This window comes from Martes martes, assembly GCF_963455335.1.
Source record: "Martes martes genome assembly, chromosome: 2".
NCBI lineage: Eukaryota > Metazoa > Chordata > Mammalia > Carnivora > Mustelidae > Martes > Martes martes.
The window spans coordinates 193,276,803-193,297,444 of record NC_137889.1 but is presented as its reverse complement, the minus strand read 5'-3'; the positions used below and the strand labels follow the sequence as shown (position 1 = coordinate 193,297,444).

Below are 20,642 nucleotides of genomic sequence, written 5' to 3'. Positions count from 1 at the left end.
TTTTAATTTGCATTTCATAGATGACTTTGCATTTGGTATCTTTTCATATGCTTATTTGTCACTCCTATCTCTTCTTTGATAAACTGTCCTTTCAAATCTTTGTTTTTTTAATTAGATAAGTTGTTTTCCCATTGATCGAGAAAGTTCTTTATATGTCCTGGATATCAATCCTTTATGGGATACATGTTTTACAAATATTCTCTTCCAGTCCATGGATTGTCCTTTCATCTTATTACAGTGTGTTTTAAAGTGTTTTTAGTTTTGATAAACTTCAGAGTACCAGTTCTTTTGTATGTGGTTTGTACCTCTTTTTAAATCCAAGGTCATATGTTTTCTTGGAGAATTTTTCTTTGTCCTATGTTTTCTTTGAAAATTTTTATGGTTTTATGAGTTCATTTTTGTATACATGCAAAGTATGGGTCAAGCGTATATAATTCATATTTTGAATTCATTGGGTACAGTTTTGTGCTTTTATGAGTTATTTTTTTATACCCTGCCAGGCATAGATTAAGGTTAATTTTTAAATATATGAATATCCAGTAATTCTAGCCCACTTGTTGAAAAGGTAGTTCTTTCCTTATTCAATATTCTGGGTATTCTTTTTCAGTAATTTATTGAACACCTATGTGTAGGACTACTTCTGAACTTAGTGTTATCGTCTGTTGGTTGTTTCTGTCCTTTTTCTAGTACCATCCTATCTTGATTACTATAGCCAAATGGCAAATCTTGAATTCCTAGAATATTTCTTAGAGCTCAAAATTATGTATTTTTCTGATTCTTACATGTTTTAAATGTTTTCAGTAGTCTCCATGCTTGAAAGACAACTTGGCTGAATATAAAATTCTAGGCCTTACTTTCTCCAGTGGTATCTTGCTTTGTATCTTATTGTTGAGAAATTTTGTTAAGAAATATGATGCCAGCTTAATTTTCTTATTCTTATAAGTAGTTTGGTATTTTTGCCTCATAACTTTTTATATTTTTCATCTATAAAGTGTAATAATTTTACCTGGTTATATCTCAGAATTGATCATTCGGTTAATATTGTTTTATACTTGAATCCAGACTCAAAAGGCTACATACTACATGATTCTCAGGTATACTATGAGCCCATTTTGATACATAGATTTAGATTTTATTTATTTCTTCCCCCTTTTGATCAGTTAGGGGGTGTTTGCTGGTGGAATGGATTATTTTGATACTTAGTTATTAAATTTCTGATTCAAAGTGAGGTGTTTTGTGTTTGTTTTCCCACATCTCCCAAATGTTCGTTAAGGATGTATGATTTACTCAATCAAATTTCATCTGCCTTGTGATTAGTTTGGAGGAGAAATTTTCAGTAGCTGAAATGTCTTGATTCTAATTTTCTGTTTCCGTCTTACATTACTTTGGTATAGTAAATTGGTTTTTCTCCATACTTTTGGTTCAGGGCAAGGGTTTTGGATGCTTTTTCAGATTACTACTTCTAAAACCCTTATTCTCTTAGGATACTGGAGTTTCTTTAATGGATTCTTTAATGGGTTTTTGTTTTGTTTATTTGTTTTAGAGGATAGGTGTTGGTGTCTTGTGGATCTCTTTGATTTCTGTTAAATCCTTAACTTTCCTCTCTTCTTGTTTTAGCCTTTTGTGTCAAAGGATGTCTCCCTCTTTCTATTTACATCATTCTCTCCCAGATAAATTCTTACACCATAGTCAGTGCTGAGATCTGCTAGATTTCATAGGTTTTCAGTATTTTTTGCACTTAGTGTGGGGCTTTCTGTTTTCTCAGAATGATTTGTAACTGTTAGGCTTTTCATTCTGTTTTCTGTGGTTACACACTTCCTGCTCTCTCCGCAGCCTTGCAATAGTATGATGTCCAAAGTAGTTTTGTTGGAGTTTAGTACTTATTTTTCTATTTACAGGTAATTTGAAGTTCATAATGTTTTGTTTCTTAGTAATACTGAAACTCTGCCACTGGTTTATTTCTCTTCTTATGGATAAATACCTGTTTTTAGAGATTGTATGGGGAAATTTAGATTTAGGCTGCTGTCATTATCCTGAGGCAACAAAATATTCCCCAGATTTGGCTGTTTGTTAATTAAATAATAGTAGAATCTTGGGATTCTGCTAATGGTAATCTGCACTTTTGGGGTTCAAATTCTTTTTTTTTTTTTTCTTCAGATTCTATTTTATTAGCTATAAAATCTTATGTAAATTCCTTTTTCAAAGTTTCAGTTGTCTAATTTGAATGATAAAAATTATATTTCCTAGGATTATTTTACAAATTACATGTGAATTTAATATAAACTCACAGTAGGTGCTCAAATTACCTGCTTCTATTCGCATTCTCATCGTTTTTAATACTGTCACTACCACTAGTATCTCTGTATTCAGAAATGGCACAGCTTAAACGAAATCATAATCTGAGTTGCAGTTAGTGCTAAGTAGTTCAAAGATAATGAAGTCTAGAATACTGAAATGGAGTGGGTGGAATAGTAAAAAGATAGTAACCTCTTTTTGTATCACAGATGTCTTTGAGAATATGATAAGAGCCTTCCCTGTTTCCCCCCAAATGCACAAGTAGTGTTATTTTACATAGGGTTTCAAAGCAGTTGAGCCCTATTTGAATTTTAAGTTTAAGATTAAGGTTATTGCTATTGAAAGAATAGGAAGAGAAAGAGAAGCCAGAGCTCATGAAAAGATCTTTCTCACAAATAAATTGTGCTAATAATAGCTCCAGAATCCAATTCCCCAATATTTCCTTAAAAATACTAATAAATAAGTCTTATTTCAAGAAATATCATTTCAGCTTTTAAGTATGATGATGACAACTTCATGGTGATTGGTTCTTAAATTAGTGTGGAAAATTGCCATTACTCTCCATCTTTTTTTTCTAACAATGTATTGCCTCATTATTTTTGACGCTTTTACTTTTTATTCCCGTAGTTTTCATTAAAACACTTTTCTTAAAATTCTGGTTGTTTATAAATATTGACTGACATCACAGAACTAACTGCTCTTTAACAAAAACTGTAATGGTAGATATTCCAGTTAATCTTAAACCTTGCCCTAGTGAAACATAAAGATTCAAAAACTAAAAATGGGCAGTTACTGATATAGAGAAATACTGCTTCTGGTAACTAACATGCAGTTGAATCTTTTATTATGAGATTGGAAATGTTTTAGGACTTAATATCTATTTAGTAGGGAAATTGAGTAGCTTTTTACAAAGTTAAGCTACAGTAATTTAATAATTCTCACAGTAAGCCATTGAAATTTTAAGTGTCTCTGTAAAAACTGTTAAGATTGTCATCTTTCATGGCTTCTGTTTCAGCCAGAAGTAAATGCTGACATTGTGCATTGGCTGTCTTGGACTGCTCAAGGTTTTTTACCCCCACTTGCTGCAGCAGTAGGAGGTGTTGCCAGCCAAGAAGTATTGAAAGCCGTGACAGGGAAGTTTTCTCCGTTGTGCCAGTGGGTTAGTTCTGTATTTTAATATTGTTTTATACGTAAAGGTTGAATTTCCCACCCATACAATGAATGTTTGTTATGAATTATAGTATTAATATAAAAGCAACCTTAAAATGTTTTTTGAGGGGCACCTGGGTGGCTCAGTGGGTTAAAGCCTCTGCCTTCGGCTCAGGTCATGATCTCAGGGTCCTGGGATCAAGCCCCGCATCGGCTCTCTGCTCAGCAGGGAGCCTGCTTCCTCCCTCTCTCTCTCTGCCTGCCTCTCTGCCTACTTGTGGTCTCCGTCTGTCAAATAAATAAAATCTTTAAAAAAAAAAAAAAAAATGTTTTTTGATGCATGAATTAAATGTGATAGTCCACCAAAGTTTAATTCTCTAATTGAAACTGACAATATCATTGGTTGAGGCTACTGGAATATAATCCAAAGTTGCATTCTAGGGTATATTTCCCTCATTTGTGAGAGTGAAGGAATGAATTTTCTTTATACTTAATTTTTAGTACTATTAGCTTAGTATTCATGGGCTCTCAGGACTTTTAAACAGTTCCATGGAATCATTGGGCATCAGGAATCTTTAAAATTCCTTCCTAGTTTTAAACTAAAAGTAAAAGCATGGGAATGGTGTAAGTATGAGAACGATATATATAGGGTAAAAATATCTCAAAAAAGAACTAAAAAAATCCTTCTTTCTGTTACCAAAAGGAATAATTGGCAGAGGGTATCAAAGGATACTCTTGAGGCCCTTTCCTTTTTGAAAACACTGTAACATTTTGAATATAACATTTATGTTTTAAAAAGTACCACATAATTCTATTTTGCTGCTGAATTACTTGATTTATTTTAACACAGAGTACAAGTTCAGTTGTAAATGTCTAGTTTAGATACAGCTGTTAACAGTATGGGGAATATAAGTTGTTATTAATATGGATTCTGTGTTGTTATAATAAACAGCCACTTAGTTATGTTCAAATTTGCCACATAAAGTTACTTAAATGAAAATGAGAGTGAATTCTTTTTTTAATAAACTTTAACATGGTATTTTTTTAAATGCTAAAATTGTGACTTCCTAAATCATTTCCCTTCTGGTATATGTAATTATAAATCACATAATATACCCAAATTGGAAAAGAAAACAGAGTAGGTACTTTCTTATCTAAAAGTAATCAGATTATTTATTCAAATATAGCTGAAATTGAATGGGGCTTCCAGAGTTTTTATGTAATTATAAATAGATTTGGAGGTGAAATTTCGTTCAGTTTGTTAAAATTAAAATGTATCATTTTTAAGATGGGTAAGTGACATGAATCAAATTATATCTTTTTAACAGTTCTTCAAGTTTAACCATTGTTTTAATAAACTAATATAGGGATGTATATTGTATAAAAAGCAACAATTTTTTTTAATATATTGTTTTACTCAAGATTGGTATTTTTATCATTGTTTTCCTTAATGATTATTCAGTAACTACAGAAGAGAAAAGCTGCTTTTTTTTTTTAGCAATTTAATGTTTATACAAAGTAAGTTGTGTTTTTATCTTCTATTTTAAAGTTATACATTGAAGCAGCAGATATTGTCGAATCCCTGGGTAAACCTGAACGTGAACAATTTCTCCCACGGTAATTCTGAAATTTTTCTTGCATTTTTCTTAGTTGAATATTTGTAAGAGACAACAAGGCTAAAAAACTTTCTGCTCAAATATGCATTTGTTTTAGATGTCTTTTCTCGTAAGTTGCTGACTTCTACAGTTACTTTTTTCTCCACTTGGAGCTTATTTTTAAGTGTCAGAATAATGCAGAATCTCTTTATGACTTTATAAATAATAAATATAAAGTTTTAAATTATATGCCATGAGAATAGTTAGCATTCAAAATACCATTCTGAATTTAGATGAAAACAGGGGTGTCTGGGTGTCTCAGTGGGTTAAGCCACTGCCTTCAGCTCAGGTCATGATCTCAGGGTCCTGGGATTGAGCCCCGCATTGGGCTCTCTACTCAACAGGAAGCCTGCTTCCCCTCTGTCTCTGTCTGTCTCTCTGCCTACTTATGATCTTCTCTCTCTCTCTTTCCAATAAGTAAATAAAATCTTTAAAAAAAAAATAGATGAAAACAATTGCTATCTGCATCTTTTATTTGTATCATTCTTCATCTTTGAGTCACAAAGCTCTGAGAATCTGATAGAAGCTTATGGATTATTCCCCCCAAAATTCACATGTCCCAAAGTTCTGCCTTCAATTTAAGTGCATTAACAACTCCAAAGCCCTACCATAGACTTCTCTAGGAACCTTTATTAAAAGTCCCTACCTGGGACGCCTGGGTGATGCAGTCAGTTAAGTGTCCAACTCTTGGTTTCAGCTCAGGTCATGATCTTAGGGTTGTGAGATCAAGCCCCACATCAGGTCCACATTCAGTGTGGAGTCTGCTTGAGATTCTCTCTCCCTTAAACACTCCTGTTCATACTCCGTCTCTCCCTCTCTCAAATAAATAAATAAATCTTAAAAAAAAAAAAAATTCTCCCTTACTTGATCTCAAGATCATGAGGTCCAGCCTGGATTCAGTCTCTGTGCTGGGTGTGGAGCCTGCTTAAGATTCTCTCTCTCCCTCTCTCCATCCCCCTCCATTTGTGTGTGCGTGCACTCTCTTTTTAAAAAAAAAAAAAAAAATCCCTACTTTAGAAAATTGTCTTTTCTAGATAAACTGAAGTCACCTTTACTTAAGTCATTTGGATATAGGATATTAAATGGAGAAAGAAAAACTGATTTCTTAATAGGGTTTTTGTCTTTCAAATAAGATAATTTCCTTTTAGATTGGAGGAAGTTCAGAGTATTCTATTTAAAGTACAACATTAAGTTGGTATTAACATTAAGTTGGTGAAACTAAACTTAATAATGTTTTTATGCCTTTCTGGTTTTTGGTATATGTTATTTTCCTCAGAGGAGATAGATATGATGCCTTACGAGCTTGCATTGGAGACACTTTGTGTCAGAAGCTACAAAAGTTGAATATCTTTTTAGTAAGTATAAATAATGATGAGAATAAACAGTACAACCAAACTGCTATTGTGTATCCTCAAATTCATTTATTAAAGCAAATTTGAGTCTAAGTGACAATTCCTACAATTCCTGACAGAATAGACATTCAGTACAAGTTTAAGATAAGCCAAATCCATTCTGCTGCCTGTTTTTGTAAATAAAGTTTCATTTGGAACATGATTCATTTATGTATTGTGTGTGGCTTCTTTCATGCTATAATAGCAGAGGTGAGTAGTTGCGAAAGAGACCATATGGCCTACGAAACAAAAAATATTTACTATCTGATCCTTTACCAAAAAAAAGTTTGCCAACCCCTAGTATAAAGAATTAATACATTCAGAATTAAAATATGAGTATGATAAGTTTTGAAAATTAAATGATTTTCTAGAAATACATTAAAAATTAGATCTGGGATGGTGTTTTTCCTCCACCATTTAAATTTTTTCTTAACGAATCAAGGAAGATATAGGTAGAATCTGTCTTTCTTAAATCTTAATTAGTGCTTTGGCAGGGTATCTCTCCCCAGTACCATAAAATTCCTTTTCCTGCCATTAATGGGGTTGTTTTTATTATTACAACCGGTTGTGAAAATACTGCTGATTTTGTAGTAATTGTTTTTTAAATAATGTTTTGAGTATTAATAGCTATTGCTGAGCTATGGAAAGTCTTAGAGTAGGTAACTTCATCAAATGAATTTTGAAGATTATCTATAAACAAGGAATCTTTTTCATCAAAATGTTGCACTGATGTTTTGTGTTTTTTTCTATTTCATACAAATAATTAGCTCAATTGTTTGCTTTTATTGGAATAGTAAAATATCTTCTGTTTAAAGGAATTGTAAATATTAAGCTTTTCCCTACTTGATTTATACATTTTTTTCCTTTAACTGAAACAGTTAAAATAGTATAATAAACTAGTTGTGTACTCTAAAGTGAATCACAAATGTTCAAATTATTTTAGAAATCATATGTATATATTAAAAATTGGCATTTGAAGAAAGTTAAGATGAAATTTCTTTGTAGTAAGTCTTCTTAATTGTATTTAATCTGATATTTTTCTCCTCTGTAGGTGGGATGTGGAGCCATAGGCTGTGAAATGTTAAAAAACTTTGCTTTACTTGGTGTTGGTACAGGCAAAGAAAAAGGAATGGTAAGATATAAATCCTTGAGAATTAAGTTTATATTTCTGTTGCTGCTCGCTTTTGTACTATATTTGACTGCATAGATCTGAAATACTAATTTTTGAGGAGAGAATTATGCTAGAAATTGGAAGATTCTGATTCTATTCTGACAACTTTTTGAAAGTTACATGATCTTGTGGCAAAATACTTTTTAATTCTCTGTTCCTCAGTTTCTTTTTCTAATACTATGAAACTGATATCTCTACTTTCTACCTCATAATGTAATTATGAAGTTCAAATTCTTTTGAAATGGGTTTGTAAACTGTAAAGCACATTAGAATTGTTATTTCTATTAAGATTCCTTACGAATTGGGGCGCCTGGGTGGCTCAGTGGGTTAAAGCCTCTGCCTTCGGCTCAGGTCATGATCCCAGGGTCCTGGGATCGAGCCCCGCATCGGGCTCTCTGCTCAGCAGGGAGCCTGCTTCCCCCTCTCTCTGCCTGCCTCTCTGCCTACTTGTGATCTCTCTCTCTCTCTCTCTCTCTCTCCCCCTCTCCGTGTCAAATAAATAAATAAATAAATCTTTAAAAAAAAAAAAAAAAAAGATTCCTTATGAATTATTAAATAAATCTTAAAGATGGAAGCAGCTAACATTAGAAAGTGGCAGAGTTCTCAGATAAAGTTTCAATTAGTGATTATCAAAAGAAAAGGGAATAATAAAAACTTTGGTGTAGTTTAAATTCTTAAAATGATAAATGTGAGTTAATTGGGAAGCCATGTCATATATTTAAATAAGAATATATTTCACTAATTTGTTTTGCCTTTGATGTATAAACTAGCTTCCAAGAGTAGTAATTTCATAGATTTATCATAGTGATTAATAGTAATGAAATGACTAAAATTTATATGCTAGTTCACAGTTTATAGTTATATTAACATTATCTTCATATTCCACTTAAAAACTTATTATCACAGTTATAGACTGATACTCTTACATACGTATTTTTCCTGCTTAGCATTTCCTAAATTGTGTTTCACAAGCCACTATTAGTTCTAGTGGTTTTAAAAGGTATTTCTAATTTAAAAAAAAAAAAAAGAAAGAAAGAAAGAAAGAAAAAAAAAAGAAAGAAATTAAGAAATTTTGGTTACCTAAGTTTGGGAATCACCTGAATATCTTAACTCCTTGGAAATTCATAATGCGTATCAGCATATAAAGGTACTATAGTAAATAATTCTACTGATTTCAGATGACAAAGCACAGCAAGTTAATGTGCACAGATTTCTATCCTGCAAATACATAGACTTGCCATATAAATTACTCTCTTTTATAGTGTTTACAAGTGAAGCCCGACTAACTGGGAAGAAGGAAGGAGAGATCCCCAGGTTCCAGGAACCAAGAGAGAAATTAATTTCTGAGTTAAAAGCTGTGGTTATTCACAAGTGTATATGCATATATGTCCAAAACATTAAATAGAAAAGGAAGTAGCTCATGAGAAACTGTTAATGAAGAGTATGTACCATACTGGTGTGTAAAATCCAAAATTATATCTTATAAAAACTTCAAGGAGAGAGATGAATATAACAATTAAGACCATTGAAATCTCCAGAGCGCTGACAATAACAAATGTGGAACTGCATTGTGGTGATAAATAAACACCGAAAGTGCATAGAATTATGCGAAGAAATTAACACCCATTCAAGACAATTCACAATAAAAAATGACAATCCATGAGAAAAAAAGTACCACCTGGAAGAATAATAAGTTAATGAAAATAGAAGAACTAGAGTACAGGAGTGCTACAAATAGTAGATCAAACAAACTTTAAAATAAACTTTTTATTTATCTTGGATCTGTTTATTTTCATTTTGCATCCCTTAGAATGTCTGCAAACTTCTTCTTAAGGGACCAGATTGCAGCTTTTCTAGACTTGTGAACCAGCGATCTCTGTCACAACAAGTCCGCTGTCCCATTACCACATGAAAATAGCCATAGACAGTACTTAAAACAAATGGCATGACAGTGTTCCAACAAAATTTATTTACAAAAAAAGGCAGGCCGCCTACATTGTAGTTTGTAGACCTCTGATGTAGCGAGAGTTCTTTCAAATTGAAACATGCAGACATTCTTTCCAAATTTGTTGCAATTGAAAGTAAATATGTTTAGAAAGAAGAGCTAACTCCTTTATGGCTAGTCCATCACACGTTTCTAAAATGTGGTGACGTTTTAGCCTCTATGTTATGAATAATTAGAAAAAAGTTTTGAACACGAATTGTCATCAGTTTTAGCAGTTTTGTTTGACATGTTCCCATGCTAAGCATTAATTATAGATAAACATAGTATAAAAATATTAGTATTGGTAACCATTGGAATATTTGTATTATAACTTCTATCTGCTAAAATAATTTAGAATAACTTGTGGGAATTATTTTAGTCTTTCTGAGAAAAGCAAAATAGATGTAAATTTTTCTCTTACCTAATGTTAGCTTTTTTCTATTCTTGACATTAGGTTACAGTTACAGATCCTGACCTGATAGAAAAATCCAACTTGAATAGACAATTCCTATTTCGACCTCACCACATACAGGTTTGTTGCTACTCTGTTTCAAAGTTAAGACATCTGTTGTGTTATACAAAAAAGAGGGTTTCCTTTTTATAAATAGAAAATGGTGCTTGAGCAAGCATAAGGTGTTTTTGTATTATTAGACTCTCTCAAACTGTCAAACATTGGGAATGACATTTGCGACAAATATAAAATTATTTTTTAATGTAAAAATTGGTTTTATATTGATTTTGGATAAAAAATCTAAGTTGTGAATCATGGGAAGTATTTCTTTCATTATATAATCAAGATGTATCTACATATTTAATTTTAGAAATGAAGGGTACAGATTTCCTAATTTAAAGTTTTAATAGCTCACACATTTAACAGTGTCTTTTTTGGAGTCTTTATTACAAAATAGGTAAAATTTAGCACTTAGAATTTTTTTGCTCTTTGATCTTACTGACTATTTAACATCCTCTTTATTGTAAAATAATGCCGGTTTTCAGTCTTTTTATAGAATTCAAAATATTTAGGAAAAGAAGCATTTTAGTCAGTGAAACATACTTGCTTTCACTTTAAAAATGTTTTTGCAATTTATTTTTCAACAACCCGTTGATAATCTTGGTCAACTAGGGAATGTAATTAACAAAAAAGCAGGTGGCATAATTGCCTCACCTATCCAAATACAAAAAAAAAAATTAACAGCGTCTGTCAGGAATCAAAATGTATGTCACACAATTCATTCACTCTGCATTTTACTTATAGAACTTTTAAGTCCTATTTATTTTACTGAGTTCTGACAAAGCTTACAATTTGTATACTTAAGAGCACAGAGAAGTAAAAACGTGTCAGGGGAACTCTTATGAAACTGAAACATATATAATAGTTTTTTAAATATTTCCATCAGAAATAGTAATATATTTATAAGATTTCAGTACCAAAGTGTTAACTTCCCATACCTCTTAGAGCTCATTTTCTGCAGTTAGGCTTGCTAATTAACTGAATATGTTCTTATTTTTTTCTAGGCACTTACCAGGTTCAAATCTCAGTCTTAGGAAAAATGTACTTTTAATAACTGATATTTTAAGAAACCTAAAGCACATAGCTAAAATAGAGGTTGTTTAGGTTTCCATTAATAATGTGTTAATTATTCAGACTAACATGGGTTATTAAATGTAATGTGACCATGGTGAATGTAATTTCCACAAACTAAAGATGAAAGCTGATCTCATTACTCTCATATGAAAAATGTGTAAGTTCAGTGATGGCCTGGCTTTTCTGCTTAACATTTATTTCTTCTGTTCTGATTTGTTACTTGTTTAGAAACCTAAAAGCTATACTGCTGCTGATGCAACCCTGAAAATAAATCCTCAATTAAAGATAGATGCACACTTGAACAAAGTATGTCCAGCCACTGAGGCTATTTACAATGATGAGTTCTATGCTAAACAAGATATAATTATTACAGCACTAGATAATGTGGAAGCCAGGAGATACGTAGACAGGTAAGTTCTTGAAATTCAGGTTCATAAAAATTTTTTCTTCTGTTTTCGCTCTTTCCACACCTGTTTATTGAAAAGTTACCTATTTTTCTGATCATTCTTTGTGTTTCTTTTATAGTAATCAAGCCCAAATCCTTTTTATGATTTCCCATTATACCTAGGATAAAATTCATAAGTGTTAACATGGCCTAAATGTTTTTCATAGAGTGTCTGCCATCCATCTACCACTCTAGCTTAAAATTTACCTGTCTTCACTGGCTCCCCTCATCCCCCCTATACATTCCTTCTTTCAGTTCTTATAAGGCATCCAGCACTTTCTTACCTCAGACACTTCTACATACGCTCCTTCAGACTCAGGAAATAATGCTTATCTTGTTCTAAAAGTCCCGACCCCAAATCTACCTGGTTTGGTTTTTTTGTTTTCTTTTTTTTTTCCTTCCAGCCTTCCAGTTTCATCCTAAATATCTTTATTCAAACAGACTTTTGTTAACCACTAAATTCTGTAGTGTTCGCTTCGGCAGCACATATACTAAATTCTTTAGATCCTCCTATGGCAGTCTTTCACAGCACTCTGTTTTTTCCATTATAGTGCTTAATTTTTTGATGCACTTATTTAATTAAAATTTGTTTTCTCCCTAATTCATTTCTTTGGGGACCATTTTTTTTCCCATCACTGTATCCTCAGTGCCCAACATATGTCATTCAGTAAATAGTTGTTAAATAAGTAGATGAGTGAGTGACTATAATGTGTACGTCTTACATAATTTTTCTTACATCTTTTTATGACGAGCAGATTTAACAGAAAAATTTGCCAGTGGAGAGTGTAAGTTGAAAGTTTGTTATCTTGGGCAGAGGAAGGAAGAATTAAAAGTTTAAGAAATTAAAGTATATAGAATATAGGTATTGTAAGTATTAAGAAAGAATGTTAATATTGTTTGAGGTAAAGAGAACATTGAGAAGATACAGTAGGACAGAACTTGTAGTCAGAAAATAACCAAAGAAGAAATAGAAAGCAAGACAAGAAGGGTCAGTACATTAGTTAAGAGTTAACATAGAGTAAAAGAAAGTTGAAGCCCAAAATCTAGTAGTAGTAGTAGTAGTAATAGAAGAAGAAAAGGACAAAAATTAATAGGTTGAGCAACAAAATTTGTGGGAGGAGGGGGACAGAAATGATAAGTGCATTATTTGGAGGTAATGTATTTATTTCCTGATATTACATTCAAAAAGTGATCACTGTGTGAAATGATTAACAGAAGGTGGTAAGATGTCCCCTGCTTACATTGTTATTGCTCACTTAAATGTTACCTTTTCAAATAGCCGTTGCTTAGCAAATCTACGACCCCTCTTGGATTCTGGAACAATGGGCACTAAGGGACACACTGAAGTTATTGTACCTCATTTAACTGAATCCTATAATAGTCATGTAAGTGAACTGACATTTTTAAATAAATGTCTCTCTTCTTTATATCTCATAATTTTTCTATCTCATTTTTTCTCTTCATTAGTCAGCAGATTTGATTTAGCTTTCCTAATCTGTTCGTCAGTCTGTCAGTAATTTGCATATATATGTACATATGCATTTTTTTAAAGAGGTTAAGTCATCAAAATTTTGTTTATAGCCTTTTTGCAGTCTTATTCTTGTGTTTACTATTCATTTCTCAGAGGTGGTTAATTGATTTTCTAACAACATTTGAACTGACCCACCCAAAATCTTACTGAAAACTAAGTTGATCCATGGGCAGAATCAAGCTATCTATGTATATGTCAAACATATAGATGTAATTTTTTTTAACCTCCACAAGTGATTTTGATACACTGTCAAAGTTGAAAAACCCTGGCCTAGGAAATAATTGTAGGCGCTAGGATTTTAAAAAAGACCAATCCAAGTTGTAAAATGGAAAGAGTATTTTTTCGTTTACAAGTGTAAATATCACTTTAATAGTTATGTTTGCTTTAGTAAAATTTTTAAATATTTAAAAGTTGTTTTCCCATTAATTCTCATGAAATCAGAAGTTTATATAGTAAAAACATTATAGTAGACAAAATTTATAAGTTTAATTTGAAGGAAGTTAGAGAAAATCATGATACGCTGAGATCATATTAGATGATTTTCAAAATAGGGAATGCTTGATTCTGTCGTTTTACCACATTTTTTCCAGACCTTTTCCTAGCTGACTTTATACTCAGAAAAAATGGAATTCTCTTCTGGCTTCCCTCTTTGGTTTATGAAATATTTTATGGTATTTCATGTGAACAAACTGAAATATAAATCTCTAAGTAAAAAGAGATATAGTGAGTCATTTTAGATTTGTTAAATCAATAAGCCTGAGCCAAATGTACCCTATAATAGAAAATGGGTCTTTTTCCTGATATGAAGAATTTGAGAGGCAATGTGGGGGGTTTGGGGAGTAGGGAAGGAAAAAATGAAACAAGATGGGATCAGGAGGGAGATGAACCATAAGAGACTCTTAATCTCACAGAACAAACTGAGGGTTGCTAGAGGGAAGGGGAGAGGGAGAGGGTGGTTGAGTTATGGACATTGGGGAGGGTATGTGCTATGGTGAGTGCCGTGAAGTATGTAAACCTGGCGATTACAGACCTGTACCCCTGGGGCTAGTAATATATGTCAATAAAAAATAAAATTTTTTTAAAAAGAAAATAAAATGGGTCTTTTTAGTGATTTTTTTTACATGAGAAACATAGATATTTGCTGTTTATTTTATCTTTTGAAAGTTCTTTTTTTTTAATTTTGGGGTTTTTTTTTAAGTTTTTATTTAAATTCCAGTTAGTTAATATACAGTGTAATATTAGTTTCAGATATACAGTATAGTGATTCAGCACTTTCTACAACATCCTGCACTCATCCAAGTGCACTGCTTAATCCCCAACACCTATTAAACCCGTCTCTGCCCTCCATCCTCTCTGGTATCCCATCAGTTTGTTCTCTACGATTGAGTCTGTTTCTTGGTTTGCCTCTCTTTTTTTCCTCTTTGTTTCATTTCTTAAATTCCACGTATGAGTGAAATCATACGGTATTTGTCTTTCTCTGACTTATTTCACTTAGCATAATATTCTCTAGCTCCATCCATGTCATTGCAATGGCAAGATTTCATTCTTTTTTATTTGTTGTTTATTTACACGATCTGTAAGGGACTTACACCAAGCATCAAGGACATATGATCCCTGTTGCTAAATTTTTTTCTCCATGGAGAAAGAAACTCATGGTATGCTGAGAACTGTTTGGGGAATTCTTAAATTACTTTTCAAAGTAGGGAATTGCAAAGTTTTCAATGTCACCTTGATTCTTGGAGAAATATATATGGGAGCCTGCTATTAGTACCACATGGTACCAAATAAGTGCACAGATAAGAAGTCATATAAAATTCATGATTTTTGTTACATTGCTGTTAGCAAATGGGTTAAGTGTCTCAAGAATTCATTTTTCCTCTTATTTGCCTAGGAGAAAGAAGATATAAAAATGTTAGATTCATTTCATTAATTCATTTTATTTTTCAATGGTCTTATTAAAATACTCAAGTAAATTCAATCAATGAAAAATTGCCATTGCTTTTCTTAACTGTCTGTTGTCATATTTTATAAATTAGCGGGATCCCCCAGAAGAGGAAATACCATTTTGTACTCTAAAATCCTTTCCAGCTGCTATTGAACATACTATACAGTGGGCAAGAGATAAGGTAATAAAGATCTTTATTTCGTTTTTATTTGAAGTCGAAAAGAAGGTATTTCCAATTTTTAATCAGACTTCTATTTGTAACTTTTTTTTCTTTTTTTTTTCCTTTATAGTTTGAAAGTTCCTTTTCCCACAAGCCTTCCTTGTTTAACAAATTTTGGCAAACTTATCCATCAGCAGAAGAAGTCTTACAGGTAAAAATCAATACATTTTAATATAATCCCAATACTGTGTCAGTGTAATCTTATTTGCAAATTGCCTATAAAGAGTTTATTTTACCTCTTTAAAGAAAGTATAGCATCATTATTGTACATAGTAAGTCCATGAGGAATCAAATTAGCAAGTCGGAAATGACCCCCTTTTTAGTTTGTAGAATTGCCAATATTTGACCATGTTTGATCCACAGAAAAGAAATTCACATGATTCAACCTAAGAAAGATAACATAATAATAAAATAATAAGTAGCTTGTTAAACTCTTTGGAAAAACACTGAGGTGAGTTCCAATGAAAATTTCATGAGTGGACAGTAATCTCTGAGACTTGAGGACAACTTTAAAGATGTTTTCTTACTTTTCTTTATTCCTGTACTAAACAGGTTGACTTTTAGTATAAAATGTTATTCATAAGCACTTCTTATATTAAGTACATCTGTAGTACTAACAACTTACAGCCAGCAAGACAAGAGGCTAACTTGTCAGATAAGAAACTACCATTGAAATTTCATGTGCTGTCTTTTCCCATTCTCCCTCCCAAAAACAAAGGAAAGAAAGAGGGAAAAGAAAAAGGCAGGGACAAGGAGCTCATGGTGAAAAAATTAAAATCTTCGGTCACATGAGCTGGCACTTCAAACTTTGGCTTATACTTCCTGGGAATGATGTGGGTGGTAGGTGGGTGTTCTTTGTTTATTTGGAAATATATTTATTTGGGTTTCTTTTTTCTCATATTCTAGAAGATACAAACTGGACACAGTTTAGAAGGCTGTTTTCAAGTTATTAAGTTACTTAGCAGAAGACCTAGAAATTGGTCCCAGTGTGTAGAATTAGCAAGATTAAAGTTTGAAAAATATTTTAACCATAAGGTAAGTGTGCATTATAAAACATTAGGTAGAGATATGACCTTGGCACATTTAATGGCTACCAAATTAATGTCATTGGACCAAACATCTGTTCTTTCTTTTGGGAATCTTTTCAGAAATAAGTAGTAAGTTAAACAAGTGCAGGGCACACCACTGATTTCTCTTTGAATGTAAAAAGAATGCACTTAATAATCTCCACCCATTGGTTTGTCAGTCGTACATTTACTTGATCCTTGTCTGTCTTTGTGCAAAATTGGGTTTCAGATAGGGCTTCCCTCTGGAGAATAAGGAATACATTTCATCAGTAATCTAAAAGAAGTTTGTTGTTCAGAATAAAGCAAGAGACTGAGAAAACAGAGATGTTGAATAAGAAATTTTGTTGGATTTTGCCTTGCCCACCGATACCCAAAATCACATTTTATGTCTGTTTTGTGTCTGTTTCCTCATTTGTAAAATGGGGATAATAAATTGGTACGTAATTCATAAGGTAGTGTAAGGATCAAATAAGTGAATAATACATGCACAGCATTTTGAGCAGAACCTAGCCCATAAGTGCTCACTAAATATTAGCTGTTACTCTTATCTCCCATTACTGACAGTCGCTAGAATGTGTTCTCCACTCTCTCTTGAGTCTCCCCCTCTCTTTAGGCTCTTACCTATTGGAATATAAAGTAAGTTCATCTTTTTTAAAAAGTCTTTTGATTATACTTATCCTTGCTTTTCACTTCCTTCTTGTCTCTGCTGCTTAGAAAAGTGGTCTTATATTTACTATTGCTACTTCCTCACCCAGTAAATGCGTCTTCTTTCTTCACTCCTATTCAAATTATTTTTACCGTAATTATCAATGAGCCCTTGTTTCAAAATCTAAAGAACTCTTTTTAGTCCTTACCATTTGTACTTTTTTTTAAGCTTTTGATTATGGAAAAATTCAACTATAGGAGGTGGAAAAAATAGGATAATGAACCCCCACATAATTTTCACAAATCTGTCGCCCAGGTTTAACATTTATCATCTTGTTGATAATCTTGTTTCATCTATATATCCTCCCCAATATACCCTCCCCGGATGGTTTGGAAGCGAATCTCAAATATTTATCATTTCAAAATACAGAGTATGGTATATTTTTACTGGTTTCATGTTTGTTTTAAATTAACTCATTGAAAGGAGCAGAATGGTATGTAAGATATGCCACTATTTGTGTAAAAATTGATAAAATAATGTATATTCATTTTGCTGTAGATACAAAGAAAAGAAACAACATTAAGTGTTGATTAAAAAATAACAGTAGTGGGACGCCTGGGTGGCTCGGTTGGTTAAGCCGCTGCCTTTGGCTCGGGTCATGAACCCAGAGTCCTGGGATCGAGTCCCACATCAGGCTCCTTGCTTGGCGGGGAGCCTGCTTCTCCCTCTGCCTCTGCCTGCCTCTCTGCCTGCTTGTGTGTACTCTCTCTCTCTCTCTCTGGCAAATAAATAAAATCTTAAAAAAAAAATTAAAAAAATAAAAAATAACAGTAGAGGTTATTCCACATATGGAGGGGTGGTGATAACAGGAAAATGGATAGAGAGAGTACAAAGGTAGCTAGAGGCTTCACTGTATGTGTATCTTTTTATGCATTTTGATTTTTTTTTTACCTCAGCTAATACTAAGTAGTGATTTTTATAATTAATTGTTTTTTCTTTAGGCTCTTCAGCTTCTTCACTGTTTTCCTCTAGACACACGATTAAAAGATGGCAGTAAGTGTGACCAAGTGTTGAGAAGAATGTTTAATATAATTTATTAGTAGGTCCCTATAATGAAAATAATATCTGTATCTTTTGTTAGGTTTGTTTTGGCAATCACCAAAGAGGCCCCCTTCTCCAATAAAATTTGATTTAAATGAGCCTTTGTAAGTATTTCTGTCTAGTTTTATATGCCTCCTTTATTGTAAATTTCTTAACTGTCTTATCGGTTTACATTGCAGGGTGAAAACCTCAGGCTCTGACAATGTTAGATTATTGCATCCCTGTTACTCTTAAGAGTTAGTATATTAGTCTGGCCAACAAAGCCAGCCACAGTCCTCCTCCCCACACATACATGAATCTGTTTGTTTAAATGGTAAAATAACTTCATTATTTTTATCTTAAATGAAGCCAAAGTGTTACCTCTCTGACTTTATCCATAAGCAAAAACCAAAATGACAACAAATGTTTTCCTATTAAATGAAGCCAGTATTTAAGAAACTTTAGTTAAATGGGGGGAAATATTATTACTACTAAATGTCTCCCTAAATTATCTCAAATTAATTTTCAAAGTAGTTAATGTTTAGACAGACATTTTTATACACACACACACACACCCATACTTATATGTATGTATTCCAGTTAAACACTATCCTTCCTATCAATAAATAACTCCCATTTAGTTTTCTTATGTGATGTTTATGTTAGGCTTCCGGTCACCTTATCCTGACTGCTTCTGTAAAGCTTACCTTACTTGTGTTTTTAAACAAACTTCATTTGCTTAATTTGAACCTAATATATGTTTTTTAAAACCAAATTTCTAATTTTTTTATGAATTAAAATGAATTTTCTTTCACTAGTCTAATTTTTCTCCTTTTTGCCACTCCTCTCCCCAAGCAGTCACGATCATTTCCTGAATATCTGTACTTAGAAGGATAAATACCTAATGTTTCTTACAGATTCTATAATTTGTCTAAGCCAGAAGTTCATTGCCTAACTTTTAAATATTCCTGTAACAAAAGTTCTGTAATTACTTTTCTTAAACATTTTAAAGGCTGTAGTTTTTGGTGAATTAAACATCTTTGAAACTGTGCATTCACACTTTGCCTTACTTTTTAATTTCAAAAGGCACTACAGTTTTCTTCTGAATGCTGCAAAACTATTTGCTGCAGTCTATTGCATTCCATTTACAGAAGAGGTAAGATAACCTTAAAGCTCTAGGATAAAAATTCAATGACCTACCAGCTAATTACATCATCAAAATATGTTTTTATGTTACAAGAATCATAATTCCAAAAACGGAATGTGAAGGATTTCATAATAATTTTTTAATATTCCTTAGAGATTCTCTTTGTTAACATTTCTTTGATTTATTTGTGATAATAACTTATTATCTTCAGATTTCAAGAAATTTAAAGTGCTATCCCATATTGACATTTCTTAATCCTTATCCTACCTATTTCCTTAGACATCATCCTTATCGACTAGCATCTAAACAGTCTCATACAGTTTTAATTGAGAGGCAGACCTGCATTCATGATTTTTTTCTTACAGATACAAAATAGAGCCAAATTAATTGCTATCCTTTTAGATAGGCTGAATGGGGATATAAGAACCAGAGCCATAATTAACACTGGCAGTTTTGGACCCAGATAAAAATGCCTACTGTAAATTAATCCTTTTTGGAGTTAATGATAAAATATACCATAAATGTCTGGTTAAAATAGTGCCATTCAGTCTGGTATTCTTTTTGTTTTAAAGAATAAAAATATTCGTGGCAATTTTGTGATGAGTGTAGGTGACTTCAAAAGCAGTATGTCTCAGTTTTTCCTAAGCAGCTTAATAATGAATATAGATCTGATAGCCTTGAATTCATCTAGGTTCATCTTGAGCCATTTAAATATTTTTCTGCTTCCAAAGGTACGAATTCCATTTACTTACGTATTTTATTTATTGAGTGTAACTTTGTTCAGGGAACTTTGTAAAACAATGACAAAATAGTCCCTGATCACAGAGCACTCAGTCTGATACAACCAGCCCTTAAACTACTTTTTTAGAAATCTATGGGAAGAACTAAGATTTCAGGTTTGTTGACTAGTAAGTAATTTTTCATATACACCACCCCTGCCTCCCACCCTTTATGAATGGTATTTTATAGAATAAGGGTTAATGTCACAAGTGGATGTGGTCTAAATAGTCTGATGATAAATCATCCAAATAGTTTAGTATGATAAATGACCTTTTTAGGATTTAGCATTAGAATTCAGAATTTTAAAAAATGTTTGTTCATAAAATTACTCTTTAAAAAAAACAGGACTTATCAGCAGATGCCCTCTTGAATATTCTTTCTGAAGTAAAGATTCAAGAATTCAAACCTTCTAACAAGGTATGTTTAGAAATTTATTCACTCAGCAAATTGTTACTGAACTTTTACTTGTATCAAGTCCCATTCTAAACCTGGAGAATCCCACATTGAACACAACAGAAGTCTTGTTCTTATGGAAGTTACAGTCTCTTGGG

At 32.4% G+C, this 20,642-nt stretch overlaps 1 protein-coding gene across 1 annotated transcript in view; it reads left to right on the top strand.

The window, feature by feature from the left end:
• Nucleotides 1–20,642, top strand: part of UBA6 (ubiquitin like modifier activating enzyme 6) — an 82,293-nt gene that overhangs the window by 46,814 nt on the left and 14,837 nt on the right. The window contains exons 14-27 of the mRNA XM_080796772.1: nt 3,311–3,454; nt 4,994–5,061; nt 6,376–6,454; nt 7,542–7,622; nt 10,100–10,177; nt 11,459–11,640; nt 12,955–13,060; nt 15,243–15,332; nt 15,442–15,522; nt 16,278–16,406; nt 18,086–18,137; nt 18,226–18,289; nt 19,251–19,320; nt 20,437–20,508. Of these exons, the coding sequence (XP_080652898.1) occupies nt 3,311–3,454; nt 4,994–5,061; nt 6,376–6,454; nt 7,542–7,622; nt 10,100–10,177; nt 11,459–11,640; nt 12,955–13,060; nt 15,243–15,332; nt 15,442–15,522; nt 16,278–16,406; nt 18,086–18,137; nt 18,226–18,289; nt 19,251–19,320; nt 20,437–20,508 (1,296 nt within the window). The remainder of the gene's footprint in view (nt 1–3,310; nt 3,455–4,993; nt 5,062–6,375; nt 6,455–7,541; nt 7,623–10,099; nt 10,178–11,458; nt 11,641–12,954; nt 13,061–15,242; nt 15,333–15,441; nt 15,523–16,277; nt 16,407–18,085; nt 18,138–18,225; nt 18,290–19,250; nt 19,321–20,436; nt 20,509–20,642) is intronic.